The 24014-nt window shown below is 38.2% G+C and overlaps 1 protein-coding gene across 3 annotated transcripts in view; it reads right to left on the bottom strand.

Annotated features, from left to right (window-relative positions):
- Nucleotides 1-2754: 2754 nt before the first annotated feature.
- The window catches only part of rbbp8l (retinoblastoma binding protein 8-like), a 28759-nt gene continuing 7499 nt past the window's right edge, over nucleotides 2755-24014 (bottom strand). For 2 of the 3 annotated variants that reach the window (XM_007250778.4, XM_049462926.1), the window contains exons 4-15: nucleotides 23886-23981; nucleotides 20744-20856; nucleotides 17142-17217; nucleotides 14357-14556; nucleotides 14210-14262; nucleotides 13431-13492; nucleotides 10582-11281; nucleotides 6690-6807; nucleotides 6556-6590; nucleotides 6329-6437; nucleotides 4076-4173; nucleotides 2755-3894 (exon numbers count right to left, since the gene is read on the bottom strand). In XM_007250778.4, coding sequence (XP_007250840.3) covers nucleotides 4082-4173; nucleotides 6329-6437; nucleotides 6556-6590; nucleotides 6690-6807; nucleotides 10582-11281; nucleotides 13431-13492; nucleotides 14210-14262; nucleotides 14357-14556; nucleotides 17142-17217; nucleotides 20744-20856; nucleotides 23886-23981 — 1654 coding nt within the window. In that variant the 3' untranslated portion in view covers nucleotides 2755-3894; nucleotides 4076-4081. Of the gene's footprint in view, nucleotides 3895-4075; nucleotides 4174-6328; nucleotides 6438-6555; nucleotides 6591-6689; nucleotides 6808-10581; nucleotides 11282-13430; nucleotides 13493-14209; nucleotides 14263-14356; nucleotides 14557-17141; nucleotides 17218-17961; nucleotides 18112-19149; nucleotides 20198-20743; nucleotides 20857-23885; nucleotides 23982-24014 lie in introns of those variants that run through there. The other variant, XM_022677340.2, reaches the window with a different exon arrangement.

Raw genomic sequence — 24014 nt, forward strand, 5'->3', positions numbered from 1 at the left:
TGAAAAAATGATTAGGGAGAATTGGAATCATGCTCTCTCTCTCTCTCTCTCTCTCTCTCTCTCTCTCTTTCACGGTTATGCTCATACACACCCACGCACTGACACACACCGAGAGGTCACAGCAGCCGGAGAGGTCTCTCCAGTTGTAAGCTTCTACACGTTTACACACTAGTTAGGTAGTATTTGATCTCTCCACACTCACAAAAGCACCTCTATGCAAATATTACTGACAGATAAAGAGGAAGTTGGACACCAGAGTGTCGATAAATAGTTAGCCAAGCAATTAATGTGCAGAAACTGGCTTCCACAGGCCTTAAAACTACATAACTTCTCATAACAGCGCTGTCTTCATACGCGTTGAGAAAAACTGGGTCAAGATTTAGGCCATTGGTTTAGCTTGTGCAAGTTGTATTTACACTCATGGTTTGAAACAGACGTATCGTAAAAGTGCTACGTATCAGCACTGAACCAGAAGGGATTTTCTTGCAATCGCACACTAACACTGTAAATACAGCTCTGGAAAAATAAGAGACTCCTTAAAAATTAAAAATTAATTAATTTTAACAAATTAAAAACATCTGTAATATACTCAAGAGAAAGATGGATGATCACAAGACATCAAACCAAGCTGAACTGCTTGAATTTTTGCACCAGGAGTCGCGTAAAGTTCTCCAAAAGCAGTGTGTAAGACTGATGGAGGAGAACATGCCAAGATGCATGAAAACTGTGATTAAAAAACAGGGTTATTCCACCAAATATTGATTTATAAATTCTACAAAACTATGAATATGACAATGACAATATTTTTATTTGGAATTTGGGAGAAATGTTGTCCATAGTTTATACAATGAAACAACAATGTTCATTTTACTCAAACATAAACCTATAAATAGCAAAATCAAAGAAACTGATTCAGAAACTGAAGTGGTCTCTTCATTTAAATAAAAATACAAATTTACAGAAGATGGAAAACCATTCAGTGAAAGTCAATGCAAAAATATTTTTGTTCTTGTTTTTCTTTACTTTTTAACATACTAGACATTTAGAATATAATTGCACTTGTAGTTTGCATAGGATAAGAAGTTAAAACATAAAAAAAGTGTAATTGATATTTTTTCTAATCTTAAACAGTTTAGGAAACTTTCAGTCCAAAAAGATGAGAGCTTCAGGGTTTCAGGGGATTTCTATATACGCAAAATTAGTAGTGAAGGCAATCATCATTTATTTTAGTATACTGAGTCAAAGTGTATGAGGAAACCCCAAATATTGCAAAAAAGGGTCTGGTTTAATCAAGGAGTTCCTTAAAATGTAGAGTGTACTAAAAATACAATTCCAGAAATCTGTAAGGTTTGGGCAATTTCCAAAACATGTAGACAATTTGCAGGGGACAGGACACATCTACAATTAGGATTTACATTTTGGACAATCTTTCCCTTGTCCAGTAAGCCCTTCAAGAACCTAAACACTGAGTTCTTCAGGAGCACTTACTCTTCTTACTTCGTAGCCACTACAGTGACGTCATGTAAAAAAAAAAAAAGAAACGTGTTGCCACAACTTATTAGGGTGTGAGGACGAGATCCTAATGTGTGGCCACGACTTATTAAGGTGTGGGAACTAAATAATTAAGCTGTGGGGAACACTTATTAAGCCGTGGGTATGAGACTTTAATGCATGGCCAAGACCTAGTAAGTCTTGGGAAGGAGACAATTAAGGTGTGGGGACGTGATCCTAATGTGCGGTCATGACTTATTAAGGCATTGAAATGAAATAATTAAGCTGTGGGGATGACTTATTAAGGCGTGGGTATGAGATTCTAATGCATGACCAAGACTTGGTAAGGCTTGGGAAAGAGCCAATTTAGGTGTGGGGACGAGATCCTAATGTGCGGTCACGACTTATTAAGACATGGGAATGAGACAATTAAGTTGTAACTTAATTGATAACTTATTTTGGAATGGTAATGAGATCCCACTGTGTGGCCACAACTTATTAAAGTGTGGGAACACGAAAATTAAGACCTGGCCATATAAATTGTCCCCACCACTTCAGCATCTTGCTCCTTCACTTTAATACGTTGTCTCAAACTTTACTGTCTCGTTCCCATGCCTTATTAAGTCGTCTGCACAATTTAATTATTTGTTCTCAAACTTTAATAAATTGTTGCAATGACCATATTATCTCATTCCCATAGCTTATTAAGTCATCCACATGACTTATTTATCTAATTTCCCATGCATTAATAAGTGATGGCTAGGCTATTTTTTACGTGAAGTCACCTTAGTACACTGTTTTTTCATTTAGCTCAAGCTAACACTAAGGTGTAGTAAATTTTTAGCGTAAACACGGTTTGGCCAGCAACAGCTTATTTACATAAAAGTGACAGAGCCCTTAAACGGCTCATTCTGAAAGGGACTGAAACTGGTAAGAAAATAGCTGGTGAGATCTATTTGTGAGATTGATTTTGTGCAAAGTACCTCATGAACATGTTTTGTAAACTTGGAAAAAAAGAGTTATAATATATCCCCTTTAAATGAAACCACTTTCTAATGGTGAACTATTAAACTCTGACATTGACCTGACTCTGACTATTATGACATTCTATGGTACTATTATTTATTTCACAATATAAGACTCTTCTCGTAGTGTTTCATATTGAAAGACGATTTCCCACACTTACCCCCGTACTCCACTACTCTGTGACCCCTGGGTATGACACAGCCTAGCATATATAAAGAAAAAAAGACACCATGCAAATTTATACAGCTTGAATATGGTTTATTTCAATGTACAGAAAATACACAGCTCCAGACAGCAGTTTTTTTTCGGATGCTACCATTGAAAAAAGTGTTTTTAAACCCACTTTGATATATATGACTTGTTTAAACAGTTTGTAAAAGAATTGTAAAAGACAGTAGTGAGCAACTAGTCAAGCTGAAAGGCATTGATCAACACTTTAGTTTTTTTTTTTCTCGTAGTCACAGTATTACCCTTCACCGCACCCCGCCTTTTAACAAGCACGAAATGCCCACAGCTGCTGCAAGTGGAAAATTCGCTCTTACAAAATGTGTGCGCTGCCATCTCAGAAAACCAAAAAGGGGAAGAGGAGGGTCTTTCGCGTCTTTCGTGTCTTTCGTTTCGTCGCCCTCGCGAGAGCCCGACGCTCACAAAATTAGCCCAGCGAGTTCGACTGCGGCTATATATGTGAAAGAGCGAGAATCGACCTTGAGCACGGAAGTGAAAATAGTGGAAACTCAGACGGAAAAGGGAAGGAGAGTTGGGTTCATGTCTATGTACAAAGAGGAAGAGAGCAAGCGAGAGAGCGAGAGGGAGAGAGAGAGAGCTTTAGAGAGAAAGAGTGGCTGAGATGAAATAGAGAGAGAGAGAGAGAGAACAAGAAGAGAGAAAGGAAAATCAAGGGCCCAAAGGATGTTGGATTACGAGAAGTTGAGTTTAAGTCACAGTCTCAGGACAGGATGTCCCCTGCTCGCCCACCACCTCCTGTTCGCTCTGGTCAAAGACTTGACTGGGAGATCTGTGGGGCAGACCTGTGTGAGTGTGTATATATAAGAAGCCACGGTTCTCAGGCCATGCAAATGAGGATCTAAGCAAACCGTCATCGTCAGAAGCTCCTAAGTGCTATGATTAGATGAGGTTTGCTCTTCTTTCCGGTGTGTGGTATGTGTGTGGGCTAGTCACATGAGATCTGTGCTAGAGTTAGAGAGAGTGCTAGAGAGTGTCTATAATGATAAAAAGTGTTTCTAGTGCTAGAGATGAGGCCCAGTCTTCTAGTTGTGTGCAGATCAGAAGTCAGAAGTTCAGATCAGTTGTATCCCTGATGGTTTGTAATTGAATGAGAGGACAAAAGGCTGCCAGAAGATTCGCAGTGGTTCATGCCTGTGTAAGACAAAAGAGGTTATTGTATTAATGCTTTTAAATAGGATGTAATAGTGATGTAAAGCATGACATGTAGACATAAAGCAAGCACTACTGTAAATGTAATTTAAAAAGGTTTACAGAAGAAGAAAAATCTTGAAATTAACAGAAACTAAAAAAAAAAAAAAAAAAAAAAAGAGACCTCCATTCAGCCTTGATCTGAATCTCCGTGATCGGGCCCCTGTGGCGTTGCTGTCAGCCTCGTTCTCTTCTCCTTTAGTGGCCGTCGTGATGAAACAGCTGAGCCAAGAAAACAACACAAACAGTGTAATGTTAATTGATAATGAAGTATTGTTATCTCAGGGTGTGTTTAGAGAACGTCCACACAGGGCCTGTTCGGACTAACAGAATTCTGATAAGTCTAAACTCTGTGAGCCAAAATGTGGACATTTTTTAACAGTTTAAAAAAGTTGTCTCTCTTTTTTTTTGTTTTTTTATACTTTATTTTTATTGGCACTTTAAAAAAAACACGCAGACATACTCTACAACAGATTAATCCAACAAAAGAGAAAGGTTACATAACGTCTACCTTCAGTCCTCATGATCTACATTATTAAGAAAAAGAGTCCATCCATTCTTACTTTCTGCAGTCTCAAAGTTAGGGTCATACATTCCATTTGCTGAATCTCTTTTACCATTTTATTGTATCACTTTTGTTGGCTTAAGAATAAACATATGTATACGGATCAGGTGGAATAACTATAGCAGTTGTAGCGTTTGAATTTCAAAAAATTAATTAAGCAGCTGACAAAGACTGCTGTATAGCTGTATAACATGGGTGTTTTTTCTTCAGCTTGCAGCTTAGGGCCACCTTAACTGTAGGTTCACCCAGGCTCCTGTAACTGCTTTGCTGTGTAAGGTGTAAAGAAAACATCCTTAACCCAGTGTTAGCATGATTGTGTGAATATAGCTGCAGCATTTAAAGTGGAACTGAAATTTCTAAGAACTCAACTTAGCACATGGAAATAAGTACTTCATGTTTTAAGGTGGAATGGAACAGTAAGTAACTTTCAGAGTGCATTGGTGTATTGGGTGAAGTTCAAACGAGTACAAATCAGTATAAAACTATTAGTTTGTGTTCACTTCACACTTTTCTGCTTTAGAGTTTGATTTATTTAATGTTGGGCTGCGAAGCTTTGAAGGTTGTGGAAAGCCATTGTGAAGCCCACCTCTAAATATCTTCCTGTAGCTATGGTTCCACATCCAATGCAGGAGACCCCACACACATATTTTGCAGGAGAGTACAGCATGCTTTAGCTTTTATGGCATGTGGCAGAAGTCATGCCTTTTGGCATGTCAGTTTGAATAGGAATCAATGAATGAGTCCAACAGATTCAAATGTATAAAACATGGCTAATTCAAACATGGGCAAAAGAATAAGGGCATGGGTGGATAAACGGCAGACAATGGATGGATGGATGAATGATATATGCACATCAAATTAGTATTACATTTTAAATGGATGGATTCATAAACAGATAAGTATTTTTTGCACTATAATAAACTTTAATTTTCCCAAAAATCGACAGTGTGCCCTATAATCTGGTGTACCTTATGTATGAATTCTACCAATCAGGTTGTAAGGAGCAATAAAACCACTTTGCTGAAGTACAGTGTTAAAAATGAGATGGTACAGTGTTAAAAAGTGAGGCTGGAGCAATATTAGCATTAGCCACTAAACGCGCTAAGCGCTAGCTCTTCACAGGTGAGTATATCGGACTGTATTCTGCGTGTTTACCGTGTTAAAACAAGCTACCCTGGACGAACCCCTACCCATAAGTGCTGATAGTGACTTACCGGAACACTCTGGTTCCTTAGTGTAGCGCTGTCGGACTGTGGTTATTAACGCTAGGTGCTGCTAGCATTGGCTAGCTGCTGCTATCCATGATAAAATACTGGAAATCTAAGCTTACTGTAAATAACCGAAAACACTTTACTCACCTAAATTAACTGTTTTTAGGAAATAAATCTGTGTTACATCCAGCACTCGTTTGACTTTGAGATATAATATATTTTTTAAGAATTACAGTTTTGTTTACTTAGGTGTATCCAGCAGGAAGACCTGTTTGAATTAGAAGGGAAACATGGTGACACCCTTGTTCCTTACTATTGTCACCTAAAATGCACCTTATAATCTGCTATGCCTTATGTATGAAAATAAAATAGACCAGAAAATAGACATTAATTGATAGAGCGCCTTATAATATTGTTTACCTTGGTCCGTAAAATATGGTAAATTAATGGATGTATGGATGAATGAATAGATAAATGAATGAATGAATCATTGGTTGGATGGATAAAGACACACAGCAGAAGCCTGATTAGATGGATGGTCATACAAATAAATTAAACAGAGGGATTAGCACATACATATGTAGTAAAATTACTCTTATACCTTCATTGTCCTGGCCAGGTCTCTTCTTCGCCATGCTCTGGTTGTTCTCCTCATCCTCCACCTCCTCCTCATCCTGGGGACTGCTGCTCCACCCCATGTCCTGCTCATTCTGCAACAGAACATCAGTAACAGTAAATTATCCACTGCAACACAAGTCTTACATAAAGTCACGCTAAACGAAATCATGCTAAACAATATTTAGCAATGTGTATAGAATGAAATTTTACCTGTCCTGCAGTTTTTAGAGACTCCAGAACCACAACTATTTAAATAAACAGATACGGCACGCATTATAATATGAAAAATACATTGACGGTGTGCAGAGTTTTCATAACTAGAACACTGATTACTGAATCACTACCTGGACGAAGTGAAATGGTTAGAGTGGGGACCTTCAGGTTCTCTGAGAATTGTCCATTCTCTTGCTTCTCTTTCTCCTGAACGCTGTCAGTCTTCTGCTTCTCCCAAGTCTCTTCCCTCTGCAAAAAAATCAAATAAATAAATCAAATAAAAATAAAAATGAAAATAAAAATCACTTCATTCAGTTTGTTTTGACATGTGTGAACACTCCAAGTAGACTGGGATCTCCAACAAATTTAATGGTCCAGATTGTAGAATAATAACCCATACCGGGAATTGAACCCCGGTATCCCGCATGATGTGGTAGCTCACTGGCAGGTAATTGTGTTATCCACTACACCACATTGAAACACTACCAATAGATAGAATTAATTCTTCAAGTCTGTACCAAATGATAGATTTTGAGAAAAAAATTCCTCAATACAGTTCCTAACCTGCCTGACTAGATTTCAACTCGCTACAGACCCTATTAGTAAATTTGTGGATGAACAGATAAATAAAATATAAATATATGGATAAATACACATGTGAATGAATAACTGTTGTTGTTCCTTACAAGCTAAGGTTCCCCAGTCTCACGAAATTAAAAACAAACAGTCACAAAACTCAGCGAATGAACTATATTTAAATAAAAGGCAAGTAAAATTAAAGTGCATTATCAAAACACAAACATCCACCCCACACACCCACACATGCAGACAGAGTATTAATGGCAGAGAGAGTGTGTAAATATTAACAGGATATATAAATTAACAGCAGCCTCAGTGTGAACCACATCCTGCCCAGTTTCCATGCGAGCTTCCTGCAAGCAGTAATTACCCAGGTGTTCAATTTCCGCCATTAAATAAGGGAAACACTATCTGTGGGGTCTTTGATCATTTTCAGCTGCAGTTTATCCAACCTGTGCCAAATACCACGTAAAACCACTTTCCTCCACTTTAGATACATTTAATATATTTCTTATATTAATATATATACACTTAATATATTAATTAACAATTTCTATAAAGTTCCTTCTACATTCCTTCTTCTCACATTTATTTAATTAATAGCTGAAACAAGTGAGTTTAAAATCAGTGAAGAATGTTTAGTTACACTTCGTAATGTATGATTATAACACAGTTAGATCCAACCCTGGCAATGTGATTGGCTGGGAGATGTTCAAGGAGTGCCACTATTGCACGATAATGGCACTTTGGCCAAAGCTTATACATTTCAAGACACAAACACTAGCCATAACCAAGCAGTAACATTATAATTATGTAGTTTAACAACATAATTATGTAGTTGTTCAAACATAAAAGACATAAAATCTCCTGCCTTCATAAACCTTTCTCTATTTAAAGCTAGAGGCTAAAACGAAATTAAAGCCGTTTAATGTTTAAAACAGAGCAATATTTATCAGAAGATTTGCTAGATAAGTTTAGCTTCACCTTAAGTAAAATATGACCTATGTAAGAGTTCAATCTCACTGTTTTACTGCTTTAATACACTTCAGGTCCTAGCCTGCTGAGATAATCTTTACTTAATCCTTACTTTACTTTAAGCTCCATATAAGATCTATATCTCCACTTCAGGGCAAAATGTTTACTAAGGTCATGCTATATAAATTTGACCCTGGCATGGACCCAGTAGAATGATTATGGTTGCTTTTTCCATTTGTTGTGTTGGTAGATTAGGATTTTGTAATAATTATTTGCAACAGTTGTTCATATTTCATCAGATGTGTGCTGATATCACCTAGTTAGAAAGTTTTTTTTTCTAAATCTAAATCTTTTTTTGACAGATTAAACTTTATCTCAGCTAAATATTGAGACAGTATGATAAATATTATGTGAATAATAATGAATTGCTGATAATTAATCATATTGAATGTGCATTCAGTTGACTGAAAAGAAAACAGTATGAGGTTACTTTGTTAAAGAGGAAATTATCACAGGATGTCAGGGTGAACAAAGTATTTTCTGTACATATTAAAATAGCTTGATATTTATGATTGCTTTGAGTGTTTAATGTGAAGGGCTAAGAAGTTAAATCAGCACTCTTAGATAGCAAGGATCAGCCAGGGCCGTATGTGTTCCCTGTTGCACAGTGTCCGTTTAGAAAAAAACACCTGAACGTTTACCGTTTATGCTCAGAATCATTAGGGCCATTGAGGGTTTGAATCCTGTTCATGTAGCTTCTAATCGGTTACCGGAGCCCTGAGAGAGCACAATTGGCCTTGCTCTCTCTGAGTGGGTAGATGGCGCTCTCTCCCCACATCACTCTAAAGGATGATGTTGACCAGCACAAGGCGTCTGTGTGCTGATGCGTCAGAACCGAGTCGCTGCGCTTTCCTCCGAGTGCGCTGTGATTCTACTCGGCAATGCTGCATCAGCAGCAGCTTAAAAAGAGGCAGTGGCTGACTTCACATGTATCAGAGGAGGCATGTGCTAGTCTTCACCCTCCTGGTGTGTTGGGGCATCACTATGTTAGGGGGAGTCCTAATAAGTAGGTTGGGTAAATGGCGGTGTAAATTGGGGAGAAAATGGGATTTTTTTTTGTTTGTTTGTTTAATAAAATAAAAAAAAAAGAAAAGAAAAGAGGTCCTTGAATACGGCATACTTATAACTGCATAACTTACAGCGCTTGTGAAAGAGCTTTATAATAATAGTAGTAGTTAATAACAACAATAAAATAGATAGATATCTGGATAAATAGATATAAGCAATCAAAAAGTATTATCAAAAAGTATTATGCTGGCTTGAGAAAAAGATGAATCTCCTGTGCAGAAGTGTTTGTCTAAACAGTGATTTACAGTAGCCGCATGCACAGCGGAGCTGGGGGTGGAAGCTGCTCAAGCGGAAAATAAACAAGTTTACAGCTCAATAAACATAATTTAACAAGGTATAATCAACAAATATATACCAGAGGACAATTACCTATCTGTAGAACAGATCCTTCTCTTACTAAAAATAATATACATGTTTCATATACATTTTACATTATTTATAGACCACAATTTAAATTCTTACTAAAGAAGAAAATCAAAGTGCTATCAAATGAAACCACTGATGTCTTGAAAAACACTTTTTATAGTACAAATCGTATAAGTTTTAAATTATATTACAGTAGAAATTTGGATTAATGGATTGGATTAATGGGATGGCAAAATTCGAAAAGAAAAATAATGGCCATTTGTTTGTGTGTAGACCAGAATTTAGACTCCTATAAAATAGGAAATTCAAAGGATTATCAAATGGCACCACAGAACTCTTGAAGAACACTTGTAATAGTATTTATTATGCATGTTTTGAGTAACAATACTGTAAGAATTTTAATTAATGGTATGGCAAATGTAGGAAAATTGACCAGAGTTTAGAGTTTTATAAAAAAAAATCTCTATCTGACACCACTACATTTGTAAATATATCATTCTCAAGTATTCAAGGTATGTGTTTCCAGTAATAATACTGTAGCATTTTAGAGAAAAAGGAAGTCATAAATTAAATTCTTGAAGAACCCTTTCTTTACTATTAATGACAAATATCAAGCGATTTTACTGTAGCTATACAGTAATATCTACTGTATTACTGTAGATATTACTGTATTACTTTTCTCTTTTTGGAGAAAAAGGAAGCCATTATCATTTAAATTCTTAATGAGGCCTTTCTATACTATTAATGACATAAATATCAAGTTATGTTATTGTAGTATTGTGGAGTAATGGGAGGTCTAACTTAGGAAAAATGCCCATTTGCTTTAGCATGAACCATAATTTGACATACTGAATTATTGTGGGGGTGCTTAAGGCACCCAAATGGCTAGCGCCAGCCTTGATAGCTTATGTAGTTCTTTCGTAGCATTTACAGAATAAAATCTATTGGTTAAGATAAAACGTGTTTACTCAGTACCTGTGGTTTAGTGTCTGCTGTCTGTGGATCACTCTGAGGGCTGGAAGCATATTGAGCTGAGGATGGGGAAGAGAGTGGAGCTGGGGGTGATGAAGAAGAGGATGATGATGGTGATGCAATGTTACTCTGTGGTTGGCTACTCTGTTGGGCTGTCTCTGTTCTTTCTGTATCACTGGCTGTACACCCTCCTCCACTGGACAGGTCCAGAGGAGCCTCCTCCTCGCCCTCTCTCAGACTCTCTCCAAAGACCTGCTCAGGCCGAACCGCAGGAGCTTTCCAGCTGGGTGGAGCTATAACTGACACTGTGGCTCCCCTCTCTCTGTTTCTGCTCTCCCCCAGTTCACAGACGCTCCTGTGGGGCGGGCAGACAGGTCGAATGGATTCCTGGGACTGAGAACGAGGCTCAAGAGCTCCTGTAGGAGGAACCAGGCCAGCAAAATGCAGCAAGGTGGACCTGGAGTCTTGGCTTATGTTTGGATGGGCCCCTACTGTTGCCATCATAGCCCAGTCTTTGCGCTCTGGCAGAGGCCAATGAAGGGAGGGTGGAGCTGTTTTGATTGGATGGGGTCGGAGGGGGGCGGACACTCTTTGAGGACGATCCTTGGAAAGGAACAGGTTTTTCTTCAGCAGGCGAAGGTGAGAAGGGATAGTTGGGGAGGGTGGAGATGGACGAGGCTCTAAAGAGTCGACACTGGCTGATCTGTTGAGATAAAATTGAAAATAAGACAATTAATTTTGGTAGCAATTTTGTTTTATTGGTGAAAAGATACCCACAATGAATGCTCAATATGTGTTGTTTAGGAAGGTCTTAGGGCGCCTTAGGGATGTTGTGCCTAAAAAAACTGCAACCCCCCCAAATGTATTTCAATTAGGACACTGCATCCTACTAGAAGCATGCCTGAATGGCAAAACAAAGGCCTTATTTTAGCGATCTATAGCACACCCGCCCATTGCTTTTCACATAGCTTGATTTAGGGCATCAGTGTGTCTTTGGTATCGTGAGTGTGCAAAAAATATGCTTTGAGTGATTCAAAACGTGCAAAAGGCATGTAACAATTCTCTTAATTAATCATGGGGGTGTTTTAGGCATAACGTTAAATAAACAAATCAGTGTGGCAGTTGTCAATACCCTTAGTAGGCAGGTGAGCTCTGACTTTGTATCTTAACAGCACGGTCCTTTAACTGTCTCAGCAGAGAATACTGACCTGGGCGCTCAAGCTTTGGAGGTATGCCAGCCGTTTAGTTAAGTGAACAGCAATGTTATTTTCTTTTTTATTCTGTTTATGGTTGAGTTAAAAGCTGAGTTTGTGCTCTACATCACGTTTGTGTTTGTGTGTTTAACAAGCAGGGATGCACTTGCTGTGCACATGGTGTACCATTAGAAATAGACTCTTGACTGTTGTCTAGGTTCATTTCAGTCAGTGGTGCACTTAGCAAAATAGCAACATGCCAGATATTTACCTCTCACTTCCAGACCACCATGCCAATCAGTATGGATTTATTCCTAAACTCTGACGCTATTTTAACAACGAAGCTGGAAGACGTGAAAATAGACTGTTGACAGGGTGTAAGATAGCAAAGAACATCACAACGCACCTTGCGCAGGGTGTAGGATAGAGCCCCAAGGCTCTGCACTGAGCTTAACCTCAACCTATAAAAACAAGGATAGGAGGGCAAAGGCATATGTTGGTGTGGTGTGTTCTTTCCTGGTTCTATTGCAGAATATAAGTTTCAGAGATGCTGGGGCTGTCATCCCTCCGTTTCCAAACTATTTAGACAGTGGAGTGGGTGGATACCTCTGTCTTGATTCCACTGCATACTTTCTTTAAAACAAATTTATGAGCATCATTCAAAGCCAAACACACCTTTACAAGCTTTCAAGTGGGTATACTTTCTCTAGCTTCGTTTTGCATGTTACATACACTCCACACATGCTGGTGGCACTCTGTCAATTATGAAGTTTCACGCTCTGGAAACAGAACCGGTTCTGGTATGGCGATGTTCCTTTTCATGGTGCGCCTCTTTTTTAACCACGTTGTCACATAGTGGCTTCAGTCATGGAGTTCACTAAGCTTTCACGTGCATGAAACGGTGAACAAAGCCATCTACATCTACGACTGTTTGAGTTGTCTGAAATTGTGTCACATTGTTTGCACCAGCACCGTGCGTACATCGTCTCCACGTGAAATATGCTGAGGCCTTTAGGGTGCACCCATGTCTATGTTACCTTCTGGCTCTCTCCCCCTTTAGTTAGGCTGTTATAGTCACATCTTCTGGAGTCGTTATCCACATTCTTGTTCGGAAAGGTTCCTCTATCATACACCACTGATCAGCTGTCCAACGTCCAGTTCATGCCACCTGCCTTGAATTAGTTGCCCACCTTATATATAAACCCGTTTTGAGGTTTACGTCAATTCTAACAGGCAACTTTATAATAGCTTTTTTTGGTGTTATAATTACTGTACTTTTATTAATATTAACCATTACTACTTTTTTCATTATTTCTATCACAACTACTTTGATTATATCAGTGCACCTTTACCTGCTCTATATTTCTGAAAATGGTTTTGTGATAACATTAGTTGTGAAAGCACTATATAAATAAATTTGTCTTGATTTGATTCACTTAATTGTATTGCAGATTGGCACACTTTATCATCTGATTTGTCAGGATAGTGTTGCACAACTAGAACTCTAAAATAAATCTTGAACTATACTCTACACAGACATGTACACGCCTTCCAAATAGACAAAATCTGCATATGCATATGCATCCACTGCTCTGGCATTGTGTTGCCTTGTGTGTAGGTAACCATAGATTGGTGTAATATTTGATATTTGGAACTTACCTCCTCTCTCTCCATATATTTGTATTTGAGGCATTCATAAGAGTAGAGAGCTTATTAGACCCCTGAAATAAATATAAAGACACAAAAAACAAGCATTTAATCTGGCAAATTAATGACATTAAATTAATAACTACAGCAATATATTCAGGATACAGGGTCCAGACTAAAAGCTTGTAAGCAGCATACGCATAGTAAATGGCTGTAGTATTTAACAAAAAACGTGATTTCTAATAAAAGTGGAAGTGATATTGGAATCCCTAATGCTGCCCTAATCATGTTTAACTGATACTTAAATTCAGGTTTGACTTGGTACTCCCAAACTACTATAATTAAGATTATGATACACAAGATGGTGCGCAATAATATACTAGTGCATCTAAAAAATATATAATATTATTAAAAATGTACTTTATTTCAGCAATTCAGTTTAAAATGTGAAACTCATTTATTATATAGCTGTATTACACAAAGAGTGATCTATTTTAAGTTTATTTCTTTTATTGTTGGTGATTATGGCTTAAAGCCAATGAAAACCCAAAAATCAGTGTCTCAGAAAATCAGAATATAATATAAGACCAATTGGTACTTGTTGCTGTGTGGGGTGTTTGCCAAGTCCTGCTGGAAAATGAAATCCGCATCTCCAAAAAGTTGTCAGCAGAGGGAAGCATAAAGTTTTGTAAAAATTTCTGGGAAAACACTGCACTGACTTTGAAATTTAAGGTGTGACCAAATTTTGTTTGGTACTGTGCATTAAGTGCTAAAACCTTCTGATTACTTACAAAAGGATATGCTCCGCTCCACTCCTGTAGGCGTTTGTGTACAGCTCCTTTATCTATACATTTGTTAAGCAGAGAAATTAAAATGAAAAAGGTGAGATAATGAATGGGCTGCACTGATATCATGTGAGGCATCTGAACAGACATTACCTGACATCTCCTTCCTCTCAGTGAAGGCCTCTTTGCTTTCACTCTCACTCTTCACTGTGGCTGCTGATGCAGTGGCTCCACCTGCTGACAGCAGCTCAGGCTTCAGCACTGAGGTCACTGGGGTCAGACGAGCAGCTGTATGGTCAGGAGAGCGCTTGACCTCTGGGCTTCTTGCATCCTCTGGGTGACCGTTTTGTTTCCTAAAGGGTTTGAACAGAATGATCAAATATAGTATTTATAATGTCTGTTTGCTAGTTTGTACATTAGAGACCTCCAGATTTACAAGAATATCTGACGACAGAGAATTTAAGCTTTCCAAAAAGAGCACATAGGGACACAGCCTTCCAACAGCGTAAGTAATTGTTATTAGCTGAAGGCAATGTGTATGTGTTGTGATGGGAGTAAATCAAATACCTCCATAACAGTGAAACTACCGTTAATTTGATTACAAAGAATAATAATTAGCCCAAGTAGAAGTAGAATCTAATTTCGTCCCATTGCGTGGATCTTATAAAAGTAAAAAAAGTAAAAATAAAAAACAAAATAATTTTCCCTTTTACACCCCTTTTGTGCAAAATTTGTATTATTTTATAATGCCAAAAAAGAACAATAAATATATAAAAAGAACAAAAAAAGAACACCTTTTTTCACCTTTAAAATGATTTCACATTATTTTTATATTTTTTTCTTTCTTTATATTTAGTAAGACTTTCTCATGTTCTTTGTTCAAGTAAGAAAAATTGGCTTTTATTACAACCTAATTAGGTCTTATGAGTAAAAACTTTTTTCTTTAGATTTAACCCTTCTTAAATAGAACCTAGAGCTGGCTATGACTATATACATTAAACAGATTCATATACTAACAGAACAACCTGGAGAAAACATTTAAAAAAATGTAATTCGAAGAATAATCAAAATATTTTACTTTTGCCACCTTTTACATGCTATTTATTATTAGTTTATAAAGACATGGCAAACAATAATACCTAAAAGTCTGTTACTGTAGCTAAGTCATTATTTGAGATCTTAATGCTTATGATTCCTAAATATTTTGAGATGATTTCTCGTTATTTTGAGAAATGTAATATAACTACTAAAAACTTCATTTTAAAGTGTTAAACCATAGGTCATACATAACCTTTTTAGAAAAGTGTCAGTTTGAAGAACCCGGTGGTTTGTGTAGTGCAGTGGCTAACAACACTGCATTCTCCATGACAGACTAGGGTTCAATTATTCAACCAGGCAAGTACACCACACTCCACCCTGATAATAAGAGTGCTTATATATATATATATATTAGGGGTGTCACGATTCTCTAAATCCTCGATTCGATTTCATTTTCGATTTGAGGGTCACGATTCGATTCGATTCTCGATTTTCTTGTTTTTTTTTCTTGTTATTATTTTATGCCTCATAAAATTTAAATAATATATTTATTATTATTATTATTATTATTATTATTATTATTATTATTATAAATATTATAAATATTATTATTATTATTTATTAAGATATATATGGTAATGCCATCTAGTGACTTTTTTTGGTAGCAACAGTGTGCACTATTAAAACAAGCAGTTTATCAGAGCTGTGTGTGGATGGCTGGTGAAACTGCTCATTACATGAAGCTGCAGTTCTTCATCCAACCACTAGCAGCAGCAGCACAAGCCCCGCTCTCTTCACTCAGTCACTACTTCAGTACAGCCCAGCCACGGGCTACAGAGCTCAGCCAGTCCGTTTTTACTGTTTCTGTAAACAAATAAAGGTTTTAACCCCACTAACCGGATAAAACAGCTCACTACAGTTCATCTTTCAGCCCAAGCAGCTAACAGCAGCAGGTTAGAACAGCCGACACGCAGGCACTGCTCGGATTACATTATAAACAGGTCAGTTAGCGCGCTGCTAACCTCAGGATGTTTATAACTACGGAGTTTAGTGGACACACCACGGCCGCCAGGTAAGTCTTTTAAAGGCTACTGAAGACTATTAAAGGCTATTAGAGTGTAACCCCTGGCTCCCAGGGGTTACAAGAGGTTATTGAAAGCATTATTGGGGGGCAGAAATCAGTACAGGCTGGTTAGATAAGTGATGTGGGTATTGTCTTATAAATATTTACACATAACTTATATCTCTCCTGAAAAGCTTTTATTTTAGTCAGAAACACGCTTGTGTTTACTTTATCTGAGAGAAAGATGTTTTTTTAATTCAATGGAAAGCAACAGGTGTAGTCAATTATAAGTTTAAGATTTTTAATCCACCTCACTGTGATCTATAGTCAGTGTTCTCAAGTCACACTGACACACGCATTTCAGCGAGTTCACACGCTCTCACCTGCGCGCACCCACCCCTCCGTTAGATACAGATACAAAACCTGCGCGCCCAACCCCCGCCCCCCCTCCCCCGTTGGACAGATAAAAACAGTGATCACACTCCCGCCGACTGCGCTCATGCAGTGGCTATCTCTATTTAAATGAATAGGATGCGCTGTGTTGGTGCCGCGCCATTTGCGTAGCGCGCTGCGCTATTTGCGTAGCGCGCGCGGGAGGGATCGTCGATCCTCTTTTTGACTTCGATACTCGAGATCGTGACCTCATTTCGATTCGATTTCGATAAAATATCGAGATCGTGACACCCCTAATATATATATATATATATATATATATATGTGTGTGTGTGTGTGTGTGTAGAATTTAAAGGTTTTAAACAGGTTGCTAATCAAATGGCTCTTTAATGAAATAATGATTTTTTTTTTTAATTGCACTATTTAAGACCATTCAACACTCACTCTATTCGCCCACGAAGACTTTTCACCTCCTCTTTCAGTTTCTCATTGTCTTTCATCAAGGCACTGATCTCACCCACTGCAGCAGGAGGAAGACAGAAAAGGGAAAGAGAAGAACATGTGAGGGAAGTAATTTAAAGCAGCTGATGGTCTGCACAACAGATAAACGATCCACATGATGCTGCAATGAATACATGAAATATTCTACCTACGTGCCATCTCCCTTGTCATATTTTATTCCCTTGAATGCTATTAAGAGGGGTATACAATACAGTTTGTACACAAGAAGTTAGCGGAGGTTGTAACTTTTAGCATGCAGTCTAAAGTGGATGGATGGATGGATGGACAAAATGCAGTTTTTAAATGAAGGCTTTTAATATTAAGGGAGAAAAAAAATCTAAATCTACATGGCCCTGTGTGGAAAAAGTGTTTGCCCCCCAGTTAAAACATAACTAGTGATCGACTGATTATATACTTTTTTAATAGCCGATGCTGATATTTAGAGATCACAAGTGGCCGATATATAAAGCCGATATTTTGTTCACTGATTTTTAGTTTTTTAGCTTGTATTTTCCCCATTTATTTACAATAATAATGATACACATTTAAGCCATCTGTAATTACACTATTAAAATAGTTTAGTACTCTGAACTCACTTGAATTCTAATGGCATAAACACTGAATGTTTGAGACACTTTTACATTTGCAAAGTGTGCAGTGTAAAAAAAAGAAGAGGCAATGGAATCTCTTTTACAGTTTATTTAATACACACACAGAATATGGATAAAATATTGACACCAAAATTACAACAATATTATCTTACCTCAGTGACATTAGAGAGTAATAAAAGAATCTGGCCTGTGTAAAAGTAGTTCTTTCCAGTGTAAATAGTCCAGTCTATTCCTTGAGCTGGCTGCCACAGCATCCTTTGAAAAGTATATCTTGATGATATCCAGGGGAGTGTGGCCGTCATCTGTGATAATAAATAATACAATGTAAGAAATTATTCTTTCATTATGTTAAACTTTTTCAAAGTAAACTACCTAACTACAGAAGTTGCCATTTACTCATTATAGCAACCACACCTACCACCTGCCTTACAAAAGCCCACACCAACCTAAACATTTTTATTTTATATACACACTACTAATACATTTGAGCACCACGACACACATTTAATAATGTCTCCATAATTTATACCTGATTCATTCCGACACCCACATTAACAAAAGCTGAAGCCAGTATGCAGTGGGAAAATTAGCCAATTAACTGATATTTATGGCTTCTTATTACCGCAGTATTTACTCATGAAATCAAGGAGTGAGTTAGATAGGTTAGCTTTTTGTTTAAATAACTATCAAGGTCGTATCATTTTATCGAGTCCCAATTAATAATGCCTTCAAAACATGCAGTATATTGTATTTAACGTTACAAGATAAACACGTAATCTAATATAAATGCAACGGCCATATTTACTAGTTAGGGAGCTGGGATTTCCCCAGTGTTTAATTGTTTGGCTAAATTAAGCGTTTTAGTTTGAGTGATTTGGCTTCAGCACACACTGTTCTAGATTTAAAACATAAACAGGAATTTCTCTCCAGTAGATTAGCTGAGTTACTCGAGCTAAGCTAAAGCAACCGGTTAGCGTTAGCTTGCAGGTTAGCGTTAGCTTGCAGGTTAGCGTTAGCTTACAGGTTAGCGTTAGCTTGCAGGTTAGCGTTAGCTTGCTGGTTAGCGTTAGCTTGCAGGTTAGTGTCAGCTTGCAGGTTAGCGTTAGCTTGCAGGTTAGCGTTAGCTTGCCGGTTAGGGTTAGCTTGCAGGTTAGCGTTAGCTTGCCGGTTAGCGTTAGCTTGCCGGTTAGCGTTAGCTTGCCGGTTAGGGTTAGCTTGCCGGTTAGGGTTAGCTTGCAGGTTAGCGTTAGCTTGGCGGTTAGCGTTAGCTAGGCTACTAAACAGTATAACACAGAAGCTCTACTGCTAATTACTAAACCCAGTCGGATAGATTCACTTACCTGTCCAGTTTGGATCCAGTCGAAGCTGAAGTAAAGCCATTCTCTGCAGCTGTGTCTGAAGCTCTGCAGGTTCTGGGTTCCTCAGCTCCTCTGCTGTGTGTCAGTAGGATGGTGGAATGGACAGTAAGGGGATCCCAGAGCAGAGTGTGAGGCATTCATTTAAAATTGGGCCTTGTTGGCGCAGATATCAGCCGATGCAGCATAAAGTTTTTGTTCTCCAGCGAACCACAGTGAGAGCCATTATTCACAAATGTTGAAAACATGGAACAGTAGTGAACCTTCCCAGGAGTGGCCGGCAATCCAAAATTACCCCAAGAGTGCAGTGGCGACTCAACAAAGAGGTCACAAAAGACCCCACAACAACATCCAAAGAACTGCAGGCCTTACTTGCCTCAGTTAGGATTAGCGTTCATGACAAAGTGCCAGGATGAAAAACAATGCTGAACAAAGGCTCGTCTCAGATTTCCCAGAAAACATCTTGAAGATCCCCAAGACTTAAAATACTCTATGGACTGACACGACAAAATTTGAATTTTAGAAGGTGTGTCCCATTACATCTGATGTGAAAGTAACACCACATTTAAAAAAAGAACATCATACCTACAGTAAAACATGGTGGTGTTAGTCTGATGGTCTGGGGCGGTTGCTACTTCAGGACCTGGAAGACTTGCTGTGACAAATGGAACCATGATATCTATTGTCTACCAAAAAGTCCTGTAGTAGAATGTCCATCCATCTGTTTGTGACCTCAAGCTGAAACGAACTTTGGTTCTGCAGCAGGACAATGATCCAAAATACACCAGCAAGTGCACCTCTGAATTGCTGAAGAAAAAAAAGTGAAGACTTTGCAGTGGCCTAGTCAAAGTCCTGATCTAAATCCTATTGAGATGCTGTAGCATGGCGGTTCACGCTTCAATGTGGGTGCAAAGTTGAGTGGGTCAAAATTCCTCTATAGCACTGTGAAAGGCTCATTGCAAGTTACTGTATACGCTTGATTGCAGTCGTTGCTAAGGGTGGCCCAACCAGTTATTAGGGTTTAGGGGGCAAACACTTTTTTTTACACAGTGCCATGTAGGTTTGATTTTTTTTTCTGACTTAATAATAAAAATCTTTCTTTAAAATCAGCATTTTGTTTTTAGTTGTGTTGTCTTTGACTAATATTTAAATTTGTTTGATGATCTAAAACATTAAAGAGTGACAAACATGCAAAAAAAAAAAAATCATGAAGGGGCAAACACCTTTTCACACCACTTTATGTTATATATGTTTCTCAGTTTGCATAATTTGATTCTGGCAGTTCTCCTTTCAGTTACTTTAGCATTTCATGATGGATGCACCAATAGTAATGCTCGATAATCTCTGAGAATAAAATACGTTTACATTAGCGTTTTGTTGAACCAAGTCTTTTGAGTGACAGTGAGCTGAGTTATCTGTTAGAGACACAGTTAAAAGTACAGTTTTGTTCTTCTTAAGTGTTAAGCTGATTCCTGTGGTTAACAGCTACAGCTCACAGTTTTATTTGTGTGTGTAGGTGTTAAAGTTTCATGGTCTGTACAGTACAGAGTTCCCACAGTGCAGAGAATACACAACTTACTCAACAAAGTGATGTGCTGCAGACTCTGAAGCTGAGCGCTTTCAAAATCCTGCTGTTGCTTCTTCGCCATGTCCTGAGAGACTGTACACCGATCACACAGGCCTGCACGCAACCTGTGCATACAAATACACACGGACACACACAAACACACACAATTACATACTGCACATACTGGGGTTGCACAATGTATTTTAGTACTGTAGCACTGCCATCGTAATGTGCATTTGTACAATATTGATATCTTAAGACGTGCAATGGCAAATTCAATTAAATGAAACATATTGGGCTAGAGTTGCACGGTGTACCGAAGGTTCGATTCTTTTTCGATACTACGTCATCACAAACGATTCGGTTCTTTAGCGTTCGATGCTTTCGATACTGCATATAGCCCAGTCACTAGCTTCAAATGAGTCAAATTAGTAGGCGCGATTTGATTCAGTTCATAAGAAAACTGATTCACACCGCAACAGTCGGTGTGGCAGGATTCAGATAAACTTAGTGTTCTGAACAAATGAATCGATTCACGCGCATGCCAGCAGAGCAGCAGCGAGTGTAGAATGGCGACGGCTAAAATAACAGATGTCTCTCGTCCGCGACTTGTGGACAAAACGGGCGCGAGGAGTGAAGTGTGGGAAAATAGTCTAAGATGTAGGCATCTGTTTTTTATTGATATTTTTATTTTTAAATAAAATAACGAAAACTGAAAGTGAAACTAAACTACTTTATTAGCGCTGTTTTCACTCCCGCAGTTGTACAGCGGGGGGTGTTGTGCCGATTCTGTCCGCGAAGCGGGAGTCGGATTCAGTAGCGGATTCGGCACAAGCGCGGCGGCACCTCGCGGTCCGCGGTGTTAGTTGTAAGCGCTCGCGCTAGCCGCAAAATACGACAGAAAACACTGAGGGAGCTGCAGAATTATGTATGGGACTAGAATATGAGCACGAGGAGATCAAAGAGAACCTTTACCTGTGAGTAGCTCACATCAGAACACGCAAATCTCTCTCTCTCTCACTCTCGCTCTCTCACTCTTTCTCTGTGTCTCTCTCTCGCACGTGAACGCCTCCGCGTTTGACCTGCAGCACTGTGTTTAGCTGTTCTTAAAAATCATTTTAATTAAATAATAGTTCTATGCTTCTATGTTACAGTGTTATTTAACATAATTCTGATCATATTTCGCTCATTCATTTAGCAGACAAGCACCCTGATCTCTACAAAGAGCTGAGAAGTCGACAGGTTAGTGGAGTTAGTCAAGATACACTCTGTCTGTAGCTTTACTAAGATTTACTAGCGACTGCTAGCGACTGCTAGTAAATCACGTTAACACGGAGAGGAGTGTGCAGGAGTTTTGTTTTGGACCCGTGGTTTTCTCTATTTCTCCATTATCCCATTGGCTGTGAAACATGAACTCAAGATGTTCACGTTTTCGCGTTTCCATCGCAAATCTGTGGTCAGGCACGTAGCCTGCTTGATCGTTACACTGAACATGGGCTTATTAAAAACGGTAAACGGTTGATTAATAAAACGGAGCAGTGAGTGTTAAAATGAACATAACATTGTAATGTTCTTCTGTCTCTTTATTTTCCTTATTCAGAACTTAACTTCTGCCCGCCCGTCAGGTTCACATAGTCAGGCTACCATTACCTCTGGTTTTAGTTTTAGTTTTTAGGAAGTGTTTAGATAATTATGTTATAGTTAAGGTTATAATAACGAAACTTGTTTTTTGTTCAAATGTTTCATTTTAGAATAAAAACGTTTGCACAGATTGTTCAGTGTTCAATCCAGTTCAGTCAAAAATAAACATTTTATGTTCAGATATTTTTATTGTTTTTTTTTCTTCCAAGTATCGTTTTGGTATCGAGAATCGTGATACTACAGTTGGTATCGGTATCGAAGTCAAAATTTTGGTATCGTGACAACCCTATATTGGGCCCTATCTTACACTTGTACTTGTGCAAGACGTGTCACAATATTTTCATGTCTTTAGTCATTTAGGAACATATCTACGCCAATGGGCATTGTGTTCAGGTAAATTTCTGGTCATTGCTATCTTGAAGATGGAAAACGCAGGTGTGCCACTGACTGATTAAACCCCTGACAACAGTACATGGATGCACTACAGCACGCAAACCAACTTTACATTGACAATAAGCATAATACAAATTTAAATAACATTGCTGTTCCTGTAAATTATTGGTTTGCATCATGTTACACCCAAAACACACCCACGATTACTTAAGATAATTACTACGTCTTTTTGCGTGTTACGAGCCACAGAAGGCGTATTTTTAGCATGTCCATGATACCAAACACAGACTGACACATCCTGACTACTTACCTATAGGTTGCTAAAATAGGGCCCAATAATTCGACAACATGTTTATTCATGTTTATTACTTTTACTTTAATGTCACACACACAGAGTGCATTTTCAATTTTATGAAAATTGGCTTCTAAAAACGTCTATATATATATATATATATATATATATATATATATATATATATATATATATATATATATATATATATATATATATATATCAAAAACAGAGTATACTGCAATAATACTCATCTTCTAAAATAGTCCTTTGGTCCTCACTACAGGCACTTACACAGACCAAAGATACATCAATGATGTCCTGCAACCAGTGGCTCATATCTTTTCTGAACGCACACTCTGGTAAGCTATTCCAACAGGACAATGCTCATCCACATAATGCCAGTGCCAGCTGCTTCTCCAGACCTCTCCCTGGTTGGAAATGTGTGGGATGCTGTGAGACACTGTTGAATGTGCTCTTAACACTCCACCTCTCAGTTTTATACATCTACATGAGATGTTTTAGTGCAGGACACCATTAGGAACCTCTACAAATCCACGCCGAGTCATTTGGTACGATGTGTTACACATACAGTACGTTATACTACTACTACTCCTGTATGTGTATCTCAACAAACATAAAAGAGGCTGCCCATATCAGTGTAAATAGGTTCCTGATAACCTTTATCTTCTTTCTAAATAGCATTGCAATCCAACACTTCCTTCTGGGTGCAACTACAGTATATTTACAATCATTTCTTTTACGATGAGTGTACTTACATACAATACAAATGTACACACACACACACACATAAACACACACACATACATGTTCTCCAGCTGTTTGATGTTGTCTGTAAGAATCTTCTGCTGCTCTCTCAGCTGCTGGTTTCTGCTGTAGAGCTCCTCCAGTCTCTTTGCGTCACTGCAACACAACACCCAATTCGTTTTAAGCTAC

This window comes from Astyanax mexicanus, chromosome 13, assembly GCF_023375975.1.
Source record: "Astyanax mexicanus isolate ESR-SI-001 chromosome 13, AstMex3_surface, whole genome shotgun sequence".
NCBI lineage: Eukaryota > Metazoa > Chordata > Actinopteri > Characiformes > Acestrorhamphidae > Astyanax > Astyanax mexicanus.